The sequence below is a fragment of the Cyprinus carpio genome, chromosome A4 (genome assembly GCF_018340385.1).
Source record: "Cyprinus carpio isolate SPL01 chromosome A4, ASM1834038v1, whole genome shotgun sequence".
In the NCBI taxonomy this organism is placed as follows: Eukaryota; Metazoa; Chordata; class Actinopteri; order Cypriniformes; family Cyprinidae; genus Cyprinus; species Cyprinus carpio.
Genome location: NC_056575.1, coordinates 14,172,875 through 14,189,652, shown reverse-complemented (window position 1 = coordinate 14,189,652; position 16,778 = coordinate 14,172,875). Strand labels below are relative to the sequence as shown.

The following is a 16,778-nucleotide window of genomic DNA, read 5'->3' as shown; positions in this document are numbered from 1 at the left end:
AGCTCCCACAGGCCCTGGACAAAAATGAGGGGCAGCTGTTGTCTTTCTCTCTCTCTCTTCCTCTCTTCTCTTTCTCACTTGTGAACACTAACAGTACAGAGAACTCAGCAATACAAAATGCACACTCTTGCTTTTCTGCCTGTCCCACACACACACGCATTGTGACCCAGGCTGTGTAACGCCACTCATGTGTGGCATCTCCTCTTCATAGCTGCTGCTAAGATTACTCATCTATTTACATCACAGTCATGGCCTTCTTTTTTTTACCAACACACACACACACACACACACACACACACACACACACACACACACACACACACACACTGTATACAGAGGCGTTTACTGTTTAAATTGCAGAGACTATCTACTGTTCTTATATAGAAATATTTAGAAATACTGTAACCTAACCCACACCATTACAAAAATTTACTATATTACCTTTGTTTCACTGATGAATGAGAAAGCATGGACTGTGAAATGACATGGATGTTAAGACAATATACTGCTTACAATGTCTTACAAGGTCTATCAACAAGAGTGCAAATCTCTCTCTCTCTAGCCATTTATTTCATGATTAAAGATGCAGAAGTCAAATGGAGAAGCAACAGCAATAGAAATCATAAGACATATCCTACCTGGACTGCATGTCTTGTGTTTTGTGCTGGCTCGCTGGCACCGGCCCTGTGGTCTGATGTGTGACGTGCTGCTGAAGCTCCACTAACGACTGCAGGTACTGCTGCTGGTGCTGCTGTTGCTGCTTGTAGCGGGACAGGATGAAGAACAGACCCAGGATGCTCTTCAAATTCCCATTACACACTTCTAAAGATCAAACACACCAGATTTAGAAAGTACCACAGGAAAAGCACTTTAATCCTGCATTACTTTGATGCCCTAAACCTTAAATACAGCATGTTTTTAGTACAGGATCAAGTGAGAAGAAACAGTTGTAATGACACATGGCAGTTAGCCTCATCATAGGGAAGTTCAAGTTTTGTTTACAAGAAGCTGAAAATATGGTGCAGATAAGTTCTGCTCTGAATGAGGAAGTGATATGCTGTATGACAATATGCGACAGTCTGGAGAATCCAAGTTTAGCACAGTCATTTTTTCTGTCTGGAGTCTTGTGCGTCATAAATTAGATGTTAATATTTATAAATAGTCACTGAAACAATTACGAGGATATGCTGTTTCAATAAGTAAAACTTTGAAGTGGCAGGTTGGAGTTTAGAAGCCCAAATGCTATTATCCTGATTCAGAGACTATGCAAATGAGGTGTCCTATGAGGAATGCTCTTCCGAAACTTTCTTCCGAAATTGCAGTTGTGAGTTTGAATAAGTGCCAACACACCGTGGCTCTGATCACAGAGATAAAGGATTGAGGATGAAGGCAAAGGCATCAATTGTCTGTGCTCCGCCTGCCAGCGACGCTTTACTCTCTTGCGCCCATTTATGAAATGGCCTTCATTCATACTCACACACTGCTAATGGCTGGTGCTAAAAGCCACTGAAAGATGGTAGTGCTGAGGCAGCGCTAAAGAGAAGAATTTGGCTTCATTCTGACAGCCTGCCTGTTTGTTCTGCCCATCAGCAATGTTTGGGGTTATTAATCTCTCCCCGGTTCAATTTGGGATCGTTCAGAGCTGTAATTTGTATTCTACATAATAAAGCAATCAGATGGTATGTTTCAGTTGAACATTTTCTGGGCCAGGCAACAGAAATCTGGCACTATTTGGTGCCATTGCACTTTAGATCAATATGGAAAATGCGAGGCACAATAATGTTTTTAACTGTTTATTCTGGAAGGCTAATTTGTAAATATATTTTGTATGTTTGCATTAATGGAGGGAATTAGTCTTTTTCTTCACAATTGCTCTGTGAAACAGCATATGGAGTGTATTTGTATTTTGGCAAAGGATATTTTGATTCACATTAAAGGGATAGTTCACCATGAAATGAAAATTTTATGTTTATCTGCTTACTCCCAGGGCATACAAGAGGTAGGTGACTTTGTTTCTTCAGTAGAACACAAACGAAGATTTTGAACTCAAACCGTTGCAGTCTGTCAGTCATATAATATAAGTGGATGGGAATCACGGCTTTGGGAGTCCAAAAACATACACAAACAAAACTAAATTAAACCCTGCGGCTCATGACGATACATTGATATGTAAAGACACAAAACTATCGGTCTGTGCAAGAAACTGAACACTATTTATATAATTTTTTACCTCTGATTTTCATCGCAATGTCCAAACTCTCTGTCCTGAGCGCGTTCTTCACAACAGCAGGTGTGTGATGCGTCTGCTTCTTCTTCTTCTTGCTTTATGGTGGATCGCAGGCTTGCATTACCGCCACGTATCTCTCAAGTGGACCATTGACACTCCTAATTGAGATTGTAGATAGAGTGTCAATGGTCCATTTGAGAGATATGTGGCGGTAATGCACTTATAAGTCTGGATCTGCCGTAAAGCAAGAAGAAGAAGAAGACACACCAGGCACCTGCTTTAGAGAAGAATGCGTTCAAGACCGTTTGGACATTGCTGGGGAAATCAGGTGTAAAAAACGATATAGATACGGTTCATTTTCTTGCACAGACCGATGGTTTTGTGTCTTTACACATCAATGTATTGTCAAAAACCGCAGTGTTTAATTTGGTTTTGTTTGTGTATGTTTTTGGACTCCCAAAGCCGTGATTCCCATCCACTTACATTATATGACTGTCGGACTGCAACGGTTTAAGTTCAAAATCTTTATTTGTGTTCTACTGAAGAAACAAAGTCACCTACCTCTTGGATGCCCTGGGGGTAAGCAGATAAACATCAAATTTTCATTTTTGAGTGAACTATCCTTTAAGCTATCACAACTCTATGATTTCCACAAACACCAGTGTATTTCACTATAGAAAATAACAGTTATTAGTATTAGTACTAATGTAAAGTCATAATAAATGATTATGGTATTTTCTTCAAAGAAGGAGTCTTTAGAAAGTTTCTATAAAATTTCTCACCTTTTTTCATGAAAGTGCAGTTATAGTTTAGTTACAGTTGTATTACAGTTTAGTTACAAATGTAAAAAAGCATCATGGTTTCCACAAAAATATTAAGCAGCTCAACTGTTTTCAACATTGATAATAATAAGAAGAAACTGGAAATAATAATAAATAGTGATGAACTTTTGCCATCAAACAAACTAACAAACAAACAAATAAATAAATGAATGAATAAATAAATAAATAAAATTTATTTTAAATATCAAAAAAACAACACAAATAATAAAAATGATTATTAAATGCAGTCTGGATAAACATAAATAAATATAAAAATATATACAAACAAACAATATACAAACGATAGATAGATAGAGAGACAGACAGATAGATAGACAGACAGATAGATAGATAGATAGATAGATAGATAGATAGATAGATAGATAGATAGATAGATAGATAGTATTAGTATATAGAAATATTAGATAGAAATAGTTAAGTGGAAAGTATATTTTTCTTATCAAATCCTCTTCTAGTGAGTGAAATTCTTGCACTTACATGAACCTGCAAATACTCTAGCTAACAGATCATGCCACATTTTTTTGCAAACTAACACCTGAGCTAGAACTTAAATTGTAAACTTGAAGTAAAAGCTGTTTGCAAATCAACGCACTTTTAACAGAAGTTTAAATGTGGAGTCATTAGGCCTTGCTGTCCACTAGCTGCACAAGGACAAAAGCGTATCTGTTCAGATGGGCTCATTAAGGGAAGTGAGGACAGAGAAGTGTGAATACATTATCTATTTACAGTGATGTGCCCTTGACCACTTCCTCTGTATACAGTAGTGTTCTAGCATTCCCTGGCCAAAATAGGCAGTAAACACTTGGACTGGATTAGGTGTGTATACAATATCATTCAAAAGTTTGGAGTTGGTAAGATTTGTTTAATGTTTTTGAAAGTCACTTATGCTCACAGAGGGTTTATTTTATCAAAAATAAAAACAATAATATGGTGAAATATTACATTTTTAAATAACTGTGTAATATATTTTAAAATGTTGTTTATTCCCATGACAGAAAAGCTGAATTTTTAGCCGCCAGTCACATGATCCTTCAGAAATCATTCTAATATGCTGATTTGGTGCATTTTTGGAGTTCAACAGCCCCCAGGCCTCTATTTCCATGTTTCACAGAAGAAAGCAAGTTATGGAGATTTGTAATAAGGGTGAATAAATGATGACAGAATTTACTTTTTTGAGTGAACTAACCCTTTAACATAGCTAAGATTAGGAGAAGTGATTTCTATGAAATACAGGCTTCCTGTATTTTACATAGTAATGAGTATCATTCAGTTTGAATACCTCAGTAGGTCATGCTTGATCTCCTTTGACTTGTGAGGATTTTTTTTTTTTTTTTTTGGGGCGAAAGGATTAAACAGCTCAGCAGCGGAAGTGCCTCTTCAGTTACGCTGAGTTAGCATGGACGACAGTTGCATGAGTATCTTCATACACGTGTGTGTTTCTTGTCATGGTGGGTTTCACGGTCAGGTCACCAGAGAACGTGCCCCCTCTGACCCTGGCAGAAGTCTTTAAGACTGACCTGCTTTATAACAAACTGCATCTTTTCACCAGACCCTCACAGCCAATGAGATCAAAGCTCATTCTGTGCAGAGCTCATGGTGTGCCCTGCACTTATAAGCATTTAAAACCGGAGTCCCGCTGTGCATTCTGATACCCTACACACTGTGAACATGGAGTCACTGCCACTGCAGCAGGAAAAGGGATATTGAGAGTTTGCACCTATCATTATTGGGGAAATAAGGCTAGGATAACACTCAGCAGGGGTCAAGAGCAAACTTTCCCGGAGGACAATTTTATTGCACAGATGATGTGCTTTTATAGTGCAGGAGGCTAGGTTTCATTTAAGTATAAACTTAGTCTCAGATGTTTCTTAAAAACTCCTTAGTAGAAATAGAAATAGAAATAGAAACAAACAACTGTAAATATATAGTAAGAGTGTAAGGGTCATTCTACGAAACTAATGCAATTTAGAAAGATGATTTGTTTTCAAGTACATTAAACATTGTATCAGTCAAAGAATGGAATTAAGTGCTAATAAAATATCTTAAACAAATGAATATATAAAATATCTGAACTTATCTGAAATTTTTTATTTTATTTTTTATAATTACTTTTTAAATGATATATTTAAGCTTGCAAAACATGATCATCTCATTGAGCAATTCAATTATAGCATAACAATATATTTCATTTTATTTTTTTATATAAATTTAGGAAACATCAGGAGGAGTGAAGTTGAATCTGCTCTAAATTTAATCTCATTGCTGTCTAGGAGAAATCATTTCATAAGCTCAAAAATAAATAAATTCAACATCGACAGTAAAGAGAAAATTCTATATATGTGACATATTGTCTGTGGCTTAGACATCATTAATTTTATATTCCTTGGAAAACTCCTACACACTCAGGCACATCAAACACAAAAAGCAACCTCTTTTTCTTAAGGCCTAGAGTCGGCATGCCTCATAAAAAATTAAACACAAGTGTATGCAAGCCTTCAAAACCCTAACTCTGAAACCTCAGCTAATTTAATTAAGACAGCTACTCACAGCTTTAGGAAAGATGCTCATCAAACACACAAACACAGCCCCATGGAAGCAAAAGTGTGTGTGATAAAAGCTTTGAGAAACCCAATACACTGTATATTTATGGACCCTGTGCACTCATGGTGCTGAAGTTAGCAAGAATACAGTATCCAAGCTGCTTTAGGTTAATGATATCATTCCACACTGCATTTAGTACACTTAAGCTCCTACTTATGCTAAAAATGAAAATCAAGGATCTTTGGGGTTTGTCGATGCAGCATATCTAAGAAAAATGAAATGATCAGATTCCAATATCAACAGGTCTCCATGAGCTCAAATACTCCATAACAATGATGCAATACTTAACAGTGTATGTATGGAACTGAATGAAAATGCTAAAATAATGATTATGCCCCCTCAACACTATACAATGCTAAGCAACTATAATGTGGTTTCTAACTTGTTCTGAGACGCTAATGTGTGGTTGCATGGACGTTTTGGGTGGTTGCTATGGTGGTCCTAATTGGGTATTTATAAGCTTGAGTCAAAATAGTCCACCCCTCAAGTCTCTACAACCGTACTTCTCAGTCTTTTGACTCGAAGGCCCAATACAACATTTAAAGTCCCCCAATATTGGCTAATATATTTCCTCAGGCATTTCTGCTGTAATTATGTGTTTTTAAACGTTTTTTATTAACAGAAACTGAGAGTGGTAATATATTTAAGTAATTAAACGATTAATTAAAAATGTGCTTCTATAACATTATTAGATTCTGATTATGTGTGTTTTTCAATAAAAATAATAGTAACACTTAAGGTCCCATTAGTAGTTTACTTAATGAAATAACTGCAATACTTAATATGCAATACATTTTTTACAGCATTCATTAATCTTTGTTATTATTATATTCATCAATCTTGTTCATTGTCAGTCCATCTTAGCTCAGGTCTGTTAAATAATATTAACACATACAACTTTTGATTTTAATAATTTATTAGTAAATGTTGAAATTAACATTAAGATATATAAGTATATATAAGTAAGTGTTTTAGAAGTTTCTTTTTTCTTTTTAAATTATTTTTAGTTCATGTTAACTAATGCACATTAGTTAATGTTAACAATTGGAACCTTATATATATTTATACACACACACACACACACACACACACACACACACACACACACACACACACACACACACATGACATCACACACACGCACCTGACACAAACACCACTAATGATTTAAAACATGATGATACTGACACAAACACCACTAATGATGAGCATATTTGTGTATATGAAGGCATTAAGCAGTTGTTATCAAGTTTCAAGTAGACAGAAAGGGTCTTACCTTCAGCAGAGAGCCCTTGAACACTGACTCCTCTGGCCCCTAAGAAATTCAGACAAGCCTCCACATTCTCAATCTGAAAGACAAAAACAAAAAAGATCAGCCATAGAGCAAACTTACCAGCACATGGTTTTGGCAGTGAGGATGTGGACGGTGTGTGTGAGAGGGCAGTGATGTCAGAGAAGTGGCTATGAAACCTCACACACATTCCTGTCAGCATTTAGAGTTCAACCAAGCCTTTGATGCAGAATGCAATGGTTTCTTCAGAAGATTGCCTTCAGCGTATTTCAGCATGTTTAACAACTCAACTGGTGGCTGACGCATGCATTTCGACGTTATGCGAGGACACGTCCATGGCCTTATACCCACAAAGGCTCTATTGTCATGAGTCAGACAGTGTCATGCCCCCTGGCTAACCTTTGTGGGTCAAACTCAGAGTGTGACACTGAGACGGCAGTGTGTTACACCTACACACAAGCTGACGGACAGACCAGGCGTGACGTTGTGGCCCAATCGAGGGCTGTAATAATACAACACTTAACTGAAAGCATGGTAATATCCGGGCGCCTCCACTCAAGGGCACACAAAAGGACTTTGGCCATGTGATATGCATGGCTCACATATTTTGCGTTAGTGTAGGGCAGAATGCTGGAGAAAAGTCGTACAGTAAGGTCAGGGCTGGTCAATGGGCCAGACCGCACTATATTATTATGCGACAAGTGCAGTACTGTGTGGAATGCATTGTGCTGTGTGACAGAACCGAAGAGAGTTGACTCAGCTCATACAGTACATGAGACCCTGAAGGACTGCTTCTGAGCACAGTTATCAATACTGTCCATAATACACAGTAACATGAGGAAAATGTCACTCTGGCCACAACTTCCAATACTGTTTCAAAGGGTGATGTAAAGCCCCAGCTATCCCTTCAGATGATTGTGTAATATTAATATACCAATTGTCACTATTAACTACAAATTTTGCCTCAATAAACTCCTAATTTGCTGCTTAAAAATAGTAAGGTAGTTCTTAAGTTTAGGTATGGGCTAGGATTAAGCTATCTAAAATATGATCATGTAGAATAATGCATTAATATGTGCATTATTAATATTATTAATGTGTGCATGATATATGTAAACAGCCAATAAACAAGCAATACACACTAAAAACCAACAAGCAAATAGTTAAAAAATAAAATGTAAGCTATAAAAAAATCTAAAACAAAATTAATATCTAATATACACAATAATATAGAATTTTATGTTTAATGTAATATTATTAGATTACCACTGGTGCATTTTTTTTCTGCCCATTAACATTAACTCACAACTCTTTGTCACGTTGTGAAAGCATATTCAATTAAAGCATGCAGAGAAAACAGCAAGTGAATAAACTTATTCATACAGTGCTTTCATTAAAAATTGCTGATATTATTACATGCCGCTGAATTGTATAAAGTGCTCGAGAAATATAAGTGACTTGAAGGTGACTCGAATACTTGATCCTGATTGGTCAGTCACAGCTGTCAGTGGTTAAAGACTGCTAAGCTGTATAACTGATTGTCTCAGTCACCTAATTTCCTATGTAGTTTTGTAACCCATATCACTCCACAGTCTTTCCTGACATAAGAAATTATTTAAACCTATTTTTAACCCTTTTATTCATTTATTTATTTATTTTTGAAAACGGCTAAAATTTCTATATGGACTCAAATAATGGATTGTATATCTCAGTTCATACAGGCACCACTATCTGCCATTATCTACAAAAAAAAAAAAAAAAAAAAAAAAAAAATTGCTGCAGTGCCGCTTTGAGGGATGACTGGACTCAATTTAAAGTAATTCTCACAGCTGTCCTAGTGCAGCAGAAATGTACAGTCTTTCAGACAACTCCATCCATCCAGTATCCTCTGACCTCAGTGCCTCACAGCGTCCAGCACTGAGCCAGAAAGATCCACACAGATCACATACAGGATTAACTCCCACACACACTTGCAAACACACAGGATGACGAATGAATGAGCAATTGTTAATGTGATCCATATCAACAGCATCTTGTTTCTTCTTACATCTGTCCCAATGGCAAGTAGCTGTTTTTCATATGACACACATCCCACACACACAGCCACACACGCAAAGAGCCTGATACACTTTAAACATTTGATTATCTTCTCTCATAAACCTCTTTTAAAGGCAACGTGTGGTGCACCAGAGATGGGCTGTTTTTCATTGCAGCCTCATTAGACGACATCACCCACACACATGGGCACCCGACAGCATGTCCCGACCAAAAACTGATTCAGACATTTTCAACGTAAATGAAATGTACTTCACATTAATGTGGTGGAACGCTACATGCTGGCTTGGCATTTCAACCGCATCATTTAACGCTTTTCTGGAGTGTTCACGATATATGATAGCTGGTAATGTCTCGGCGACGGATTGAACATTTGTTGCCGAAACCAAAAGTGCGAGCGGCGCTCTTGATTGACGGATGTGTGCAAACAGACGTAAGGATGGGGCTTGCGCTATAAATGTGAGAAGATCATCAAGTTCGGTGTCCATTACGGATATAATCCCCTAAGTACGGCGGGAAATTCCATCCTCGTTTTAATAGCGGTCCCATCAACCCATCGCTCTGTTTATTTTTAGTCTGTCTCTCCGCCTACAGCGATGTACACAAACAAAAACCGTGATTCTATACGCTAATGGTGAGCAGAGCTCTCGGCAGCTTTAGATGCCGAACTGCTGCTTGCCGAGCGGTTTTTCAAACCATGTGGGATTTTAACAACACTCCGGGAAAGTCAGATCATCTGTTTTTCCGACATAAACTGACATTTTCCAGCACCAGATATGTCATTAAACAAAATTAGGGAGGAGAATGTTTTGATGAGGTATATTCTCACAAAATAATATTGAGAAATTTATAAGCGAGCAGTTTTCAGGGCCGACATGGATGCAAAAGAATGGAAAAATACCATGAGTTGGCTTACGTCCCTTCCTCCAAAAGACAATGATGAGTCGTTTAAGTTTACTGTTGCTGCAAGTGGCAAACGTCATAAATCTGATCGTGTTTAATCTATACAACACACTTATCAGAGCAAGGCTTTAATGCAGAGTAAATGTTTGTACTCAGGTCCGGCTGTGTGGATCCAGATGCTGAGGGGCCCAGCTAGTTGCACAGGGACTGGCTCCAAGCGTATCGGATAACCGTAGGGTAAGCGCTGGCTTTGGAAAGTGTTGCTGTTCCAACACTACCATGAAATACAAATGGTCTCAAGCCTCAATTATATGGGTTACACTTAAAAACCACTCAGAGCTAAGGGAACAGATAAACGCTGTGTTTTCTCCAGTACTTTTGGTTTTACAGAGAGACAGCTGCAGTCATTTTTGCAGCATTTCATTTCCTCTGACTGTAGTGACCACATGCACATGAATCTGATGAGCTGTCCATAAGTACACAGCAAGAACAGTCTGTGCAATAGTAAACACTCTCCAATAGGCTAACTGTCACACAGGGAACTTTAAAAGGGTTATATATATAAATATTATAACTTTCATAATTTGAGTAAATTTCCAACTACCAAAAAAAAAAAAGTTTTCTTTGAGAGTGGTTTTATATTAGTTTAATAGTTCAAAACAGTCTTCAAAATAGTCTCATATATATAATGTACAATTTTATCATCCAAACTAGTTTGTGCTTTTTTAACCAACATGCTTTGAGTTAAAAAGTTATTTCCCTCCTCAATATTCTCACTTTTTTCTTTCTCATAACAGGTTTACTATTTAACTTATGTGATAACTACAACAAATAAGGCCGCAGAAAATTATTTCTGCACTAATAGTGTTATAGTAATTCTTGGCAGGTGTCTTTGTTAGAGCCACCTCAGTGCCAACTTCAGCATGCCATTCTATGTGCCCAGTGGGCACTGAGACAAACAACCATAGCTGAGCCATTATGATGCCAGCCAATGATGACAGCCGTTAAATTCCTGTGGCCTCCTCTGTCTAATTAGCAGCTAAATGGATCAGGCTGCTGTCGCTACCCAGCACAAGACTGGTGGAGGTACCACACCAGCGGATGGCCTGTCTGCAACATGTGCTTTCAAGTGTCTGCTTTCTCAAAACATTTGAGAATGCCTAGATTTCCATATTGCAGATCCACCATTTAGGACGAGGTAGAATGCCCACAATTTTTAAAAAAGCACTCACGTTGTTCCAAACCAGTGTTATTTTCTTTCTTGAAACTTCAAAGATGACCCAAAATCACAACAAACTATCATAAAAGTGGTCCATGTGACTTTTGCGTTACAATAAAGTCCCCAGTACATTGCTTTGTATAAGTTGGTGGGTTAACCCAAGATCAATCTGATTTTTAACAAATGGTTAAGAGTCTTTTGTGAACTACATCATTGAAAAGATCTGACTCAAAGAACACACAACTAGAAAAGATTGCAAGATCTACAGTAATTAATGACTTGGAAGATGGTGCATTTAAGTTTGGACAACTTTAATGATACAGTACTTTTAGAATGCTTTTGCACCCAGCAACCAGCAGTCTTAAAAATGTCTCCTTTTTTTGTGTTCCAAGTAAGAAAATGGATGTACAGGTTTGGAACTACATGAGGTTAAACAAATGGTGACAAATTTCATTTTTGGGTGTACTATCCTTTTAAGGCTATCATCTCATAAATGAGGCTTGTGGATTTTTGAGTAATGTTCTAGGTGACAGATTTGCTCTTTTAGCCACGTCACACATCTAGTTCTTTCATATTACCATCTGAAACCATGACTCTATGCGGTGGTTATCCTCGTCACTGTCTGTTTTATGGTTTGATCTTTGTAGATTTCTTAAAAGAAACAGAGTTGCTCTGGGATTTAACAGGCTCACTTCTATAGTTTTCTCTGCGTGGTATTATTAAGCTTCTTATTGTTGCAGAGCAGAATTTGAATGAACCATAGAAAAGCATTCAAGTGAGATGTAATCTGTGGCTAAGACGTTCTGATTTTCACTGTGGGAGACGAGATATTTGGCGCTCCATTAAAATATGTTTGTCGACTATATAATAAAGGGACATTTCCTTTATTCGTAAAAATGTCTTCAAAGACATGATTACAATAGGACACGGAAATTAGATTTAAAAAGCATGTCAAACATGTCTGAGGACTTAAAAAGACATCAGTACCTGCCAACCTCAAAGTAATTTCTAAAAGGATAGAAATCCAGACAATTACCAAAATGATTCCCTGTCAAAGAGGTGGAAGACGCATCAATCCAAAAACAGATCCTCCCACAGCAGAGGTCAAAGCACAATCACAGTCCAGTGAGAGTAAATATATCTGACAGGAAACAATCAGAACCATTTCTGTTAAGTCTACAAGCCCAGATGGAAAGGTCACTGCTTATGTCAAACGCTGCATGTCACAAATCTAATGTGAAAATGGGGCGTTAAACATACGAAAAGACAAGGTGAGAAATATCTCATGATTCTGTGCAAGACACACTTGGTTAATATCAAACTGTTCAACCACTCTGAGAGAGCTGCACAGAGAAAGGAAGAGAGTGAGAGTTGAACCGAATGACTGATATTTAAGCTGACCACCACCTGCTCAAAAAAAACAAAAAAAAAACAAAGGTGGCACAGCAAAAGAGAGAATTGCACGGCAAAAGTCTGCTAAAAAGTCCATCTCAAAAAACCTAAGCTATTTTTTGGTCTTATATGGCCCAAAAAAGAAACTATTATACACTATGCTATTAAACAAGCAAAACAAACAAACAAAACACTTATTAAAGAGTGTTAAGATACTCATGTAAGATACTTCATAAAAAAGTGTGTGCTTAATGATTAAATGTAAATGTGTTCTATTTAGAGAACACTTGTTAGTTATTTACTGAAAATCGAACTAACCCAAACAAGTCCAAAAAGCCATCCTTTCAATGAACTAAACAACCAAACCAAGTCAATCAAGAAGCAATACAATGCTTCTTTGAAGGACAAACTTAGTAACCAAAATAACTAAATAAACACCGAAATCACATCCTTTTGATGAACTAACTTACTAACTGACCAAGCTAACTCACTGATCAATTCTTAATCTAATAACTCAATCAAATCCACACGGACCATCATTTTGACGAACCAATGCGGTAACTAACCAAATAAACTCAATAAAGACCCAAAGTTCATCAATTAAGTGCTTCATTGATCCTGACATTATGTGGACCAGCTGATATGTAGCAGGGTAAACCAGCTGATTATCCTATGCTTTATAGCCAACAGTTTGGGTGGATGCTGTATTAATCACATGAAGGTAAATGCGGTATGCCATCAGAGGGATATGCTTATGTCTGTAGATGAAACAAGGAGGGTATCTCTGAGCTGTCAGGCTGTATGCTGCTAACAGATGGAGCCCAGATGATGCATCTACTTTACAAGCCCTTTACTTTACAAACACACTTAACTGCACTGGTCCTCCCACACGACCTGGAGAGGTAGCTGATCAGTCAGCCTCTCCTGACAGCAGTAGAAGACACTGAAAGCAAGTCATATGTCCTGTATATAGACAGACTTGTGGTTGCAACCTGTAGAGTTTACAATACCCAGATTTATGTGGTGTATTCTGGGAAGTGCAGTCCAATTATGTGCCTACACATCTGTAGCCTTTTAAAGTGCAATGTGGTTTATTAATGAAAGTTTTAATTATATAGATTAGCATTCTGATGCTTTTGTTTTAGCCGAATGGATTTGTATGGCACTGTTTGGATTTCTTTCTGTCTTTTTCTGAGCTGGAGGGTGTCTGGTTGTGTTCAAAGGCACTCTCTGCATGCTCAGTTCCTGTAGTTTCCAGTTTTAGGGACGAGACAACACTGTCAGACTGAATTTGTCCTAACAATGCCTAATGAGAGAGGAAAGAGGTGCAAACAGGGATTTGTTTAAGCAGCCATCAGCCACAAAACAACCACTAAGAAGCCAAACGACTCCTCAGTGACATCTTAATGTTAATACTAAATGAGATTACAAATTCATATTAAATTGGCCAATTTTCCAATATGTCACCTCTGATGATCTTTGAGAGTTGTATATAAAAAATAATTTGTTCCCCTTTGTGCCCAAGGGAACTCCCATTCTAATGCATAACCTCCAGAAATAGCCGTCTCTCACCAACTAGGCCACAAATGGCAGCGAGGGCTCATTTGGTGGCCCGACATGTTCAGAATTCCAGACTAATCATAATACCAGCCTTGGGATCATAGCCATTCCTTTTGGGAAAAATGGGTCCTACCTTTTTATCTTCTGGCGCAGTTGCGGTTCAAATGACAAACATTTCCGTAAGAGTCAGTGAATGAACAGACAGCCTGTAGGCGGCGATTTATCTGCCTCACTTCATGCCAGTTTAATTAAGCCCCAAGAGACCAATCAGATCAATGAGAGAGAGTTTATTACGCAAGTAATTTAGCAACCATCTTCATTGCCTGGGAAATCACCCAACAGTACACTCATTTAACTGAAGCTGAGTCACTTTTAACAGGTGATTTTAACGGACATGAGCAAGCGTTTTTTTTTTTGCTAATGCCGAAGTTGTAAATCTTTATTGGTTCACAGCCGAAAATGCATCGAGGACTATCTAATCCAAATCGATAAGGAATTTCCTTTCTGAAGGATAGTTATAATTGATTATTCCTCAATGGCAGATTGCCGACTCCTTGAGCAATGAGGCTTGACATGATTTACTATTTAATATTGACTGCCACACAGTAACAAATACAGGAAAAGGGCACAATAGATTAGCTTCCTAACTTGTTCCTGAACACATTAACCAGGCTGTGGCCAGGATATTTCTTATCCTCTCATTTAACACATAAATGACAAAATCCTACACAAAACCCTCCAGAAAAGCCCAGCTTATTCAAGAATGAATTTGGATGGTGAACCAGCAAAAAAAAAAAAAATGCTTATTAACCAGCACATTTTTTCTATGGGAGGTGGAGCTTGTTAAAGGACTAGTTCCAAACCACTATGATTTTTTAATTCTGTGGAAAACACAACAAAATATTTGAGCAATGTTTCAGCTCGTTTTGTCCATTCAAATGTAAGTCAATTGAGTCAAAAAGATAGAAGCTCCAAAAAGGATATGTATGTATCATAAAAGTAATCCATACAGTTCCAGTGGTTTGGTCCATGTTTTCTGATAACATTGTATACTGTACATGCCTCCCACCAATGATGTTACTGACATGTCGCCATACTGACTTTCACTGCATGGACAAAGGCAACATTATCATTCTTTGCTGAACTATTTCTTATAATCTATTTAAGTACCCTGACCACCAGCATCCCCATCTATCAACAAAACATGCTTTTTTTGCACAATAACCTGTTCCTATCAATCAAATACTGACAAATATCTTAGCAATCACATAGAAGTCTCCTGTGCTGATATTATGGTCGTGAAGCTTGGCAGCGATACAGTGTGTGTGTGTGTCCTAAATATTCCTCCATAACCTCAACTTCCCGTAAACAGTTTCTCATAAACAGACACACTTCCTCAGTGTAAAACCTCTACATACGCGTGCAAACTCATGCTGGCAGCAGGTGCAAGATCAATGGGCACTGATTGGAACAATGAAACCTCCTACGCCTCCCCCAAAACACACACACACCATCTCACAGTTAGCCTTGAACTTAAGCTTTTACTGGGGTCTTTGTGCTCTTCCAATCTGACAAGCATACCTACATGGGAGTTGTTAGGAGAGGCCCACAGCAACTAACCCAGGATTCTCTGCTGTCCTTATTGACATGCAGAGAGTTATAGCCCAGGACTTGACTGGGCCATTCTACTGCAGAAAAGACCTGTGGGTCCACTAAAGCCTTTACTCTAGTACAGCTTAGCAAGAGTTTAATTACTGCAATGTGCTACAGCAGAAACACAACATAAGCATATAAGATCTTACCTACACAGATAACAGAAAATAATCTTTATTTTGCAGAACCATCAGGAACAAAATATGTTTTATTGACTTTCTGACAGGTGCATTTTTATGAGACTGGTTTATCTTAGTGACACAGTGACATGTGCTGTTTACAGGAAATATGCTATAAAATTAGCTATATAATACTGTTGTGACTTAAATAAAACATACTGAAAAAGTTTGCATGTAAAACTGGACACTTTTTTCCAGTTTCAGTTTTTTTTTTTTTTATTTACTATATATGTAGACACAATTTTATGTTAACCATATTTTCGCCTTTTGATCAAAACATTTTTATCTGTAATAATGATTTATAGCTTGTAAATGTAAAAAAAAAAAGGCCTGGCAGATGTGGTATAAAGTTAATATGTCAGGAAAAAATAAAAATTAAACAAAAGAAACAATAATGCAGAGAACAGACATCATGCTGTTAATGTATTACTTGTTTTATGACAAAAACAAAGATAAAGAAACTTACCATTTGAGAGTGACTCTTGGGGCAGCTGTTAATATCTTCTACCTTCTCATTAGCTGCAACAGAGACATTGCTGGGTTAAATCTCTGCAGCACGCTTTACAAAACACAGAAGTGTACCACAACCTCTGGCCTTTTCATCCACGGGTTACCTTCATGAAGCAATAATGTTTGTCTTTGCAGTTTTTGAGAGTTTGCGATTGAATGAGCATGTGAATGTTTGCAGTGTGGAAGAAAACACTGGGAAAATGAATGGCTGTTAATTCATCAGCTGTTGGTTGCGAGACATAAGATCTGCCATTGTATGATGGAGGTTCATAATAAAGTTTCAGGACAGCCCAGAGGAGGGGAAAATGGGATGGGGGAAAGAAAGAAGGAAAAATAAAAAAGACAG

The 16,778-nt window shown here is 37.6% G+C and overlaps 1 protein-coding gene across 10 annotated transcripts in view; it reads right to left on the bottom strand.

Moving 5' to 3' along the window:
• The window catches only part of LOC109076864 (neuron navigator 3), a 282,801-nt gene that overhangs the window by 76,848 nt on the left and 189,175 nt on the right, over window positions 1–16,778 (bottom strand). For all 10 annotated transcript variants that reach the window (XM_042742261.1, XM_042742270.1, XM_042742254.1 and 7 more), the window contains 3 exons: window positions 16,389–16,441; window positions 6,947–7,019; window positions 639–822 (listed from right to left, as the gene is read on the bottom strand). In XM_042742261.1, the coding sequence (XP_042598195.1) occupies window positions 639–822; window positions 6,947–7,019; window positions 16,389–16,441 (310 nt within the window). The remainder of the gene's footprint in view (window positions 1–638; window positions 823–6,946; window positions 7,020–16,388; window positions 16,442–16,778) is intronic.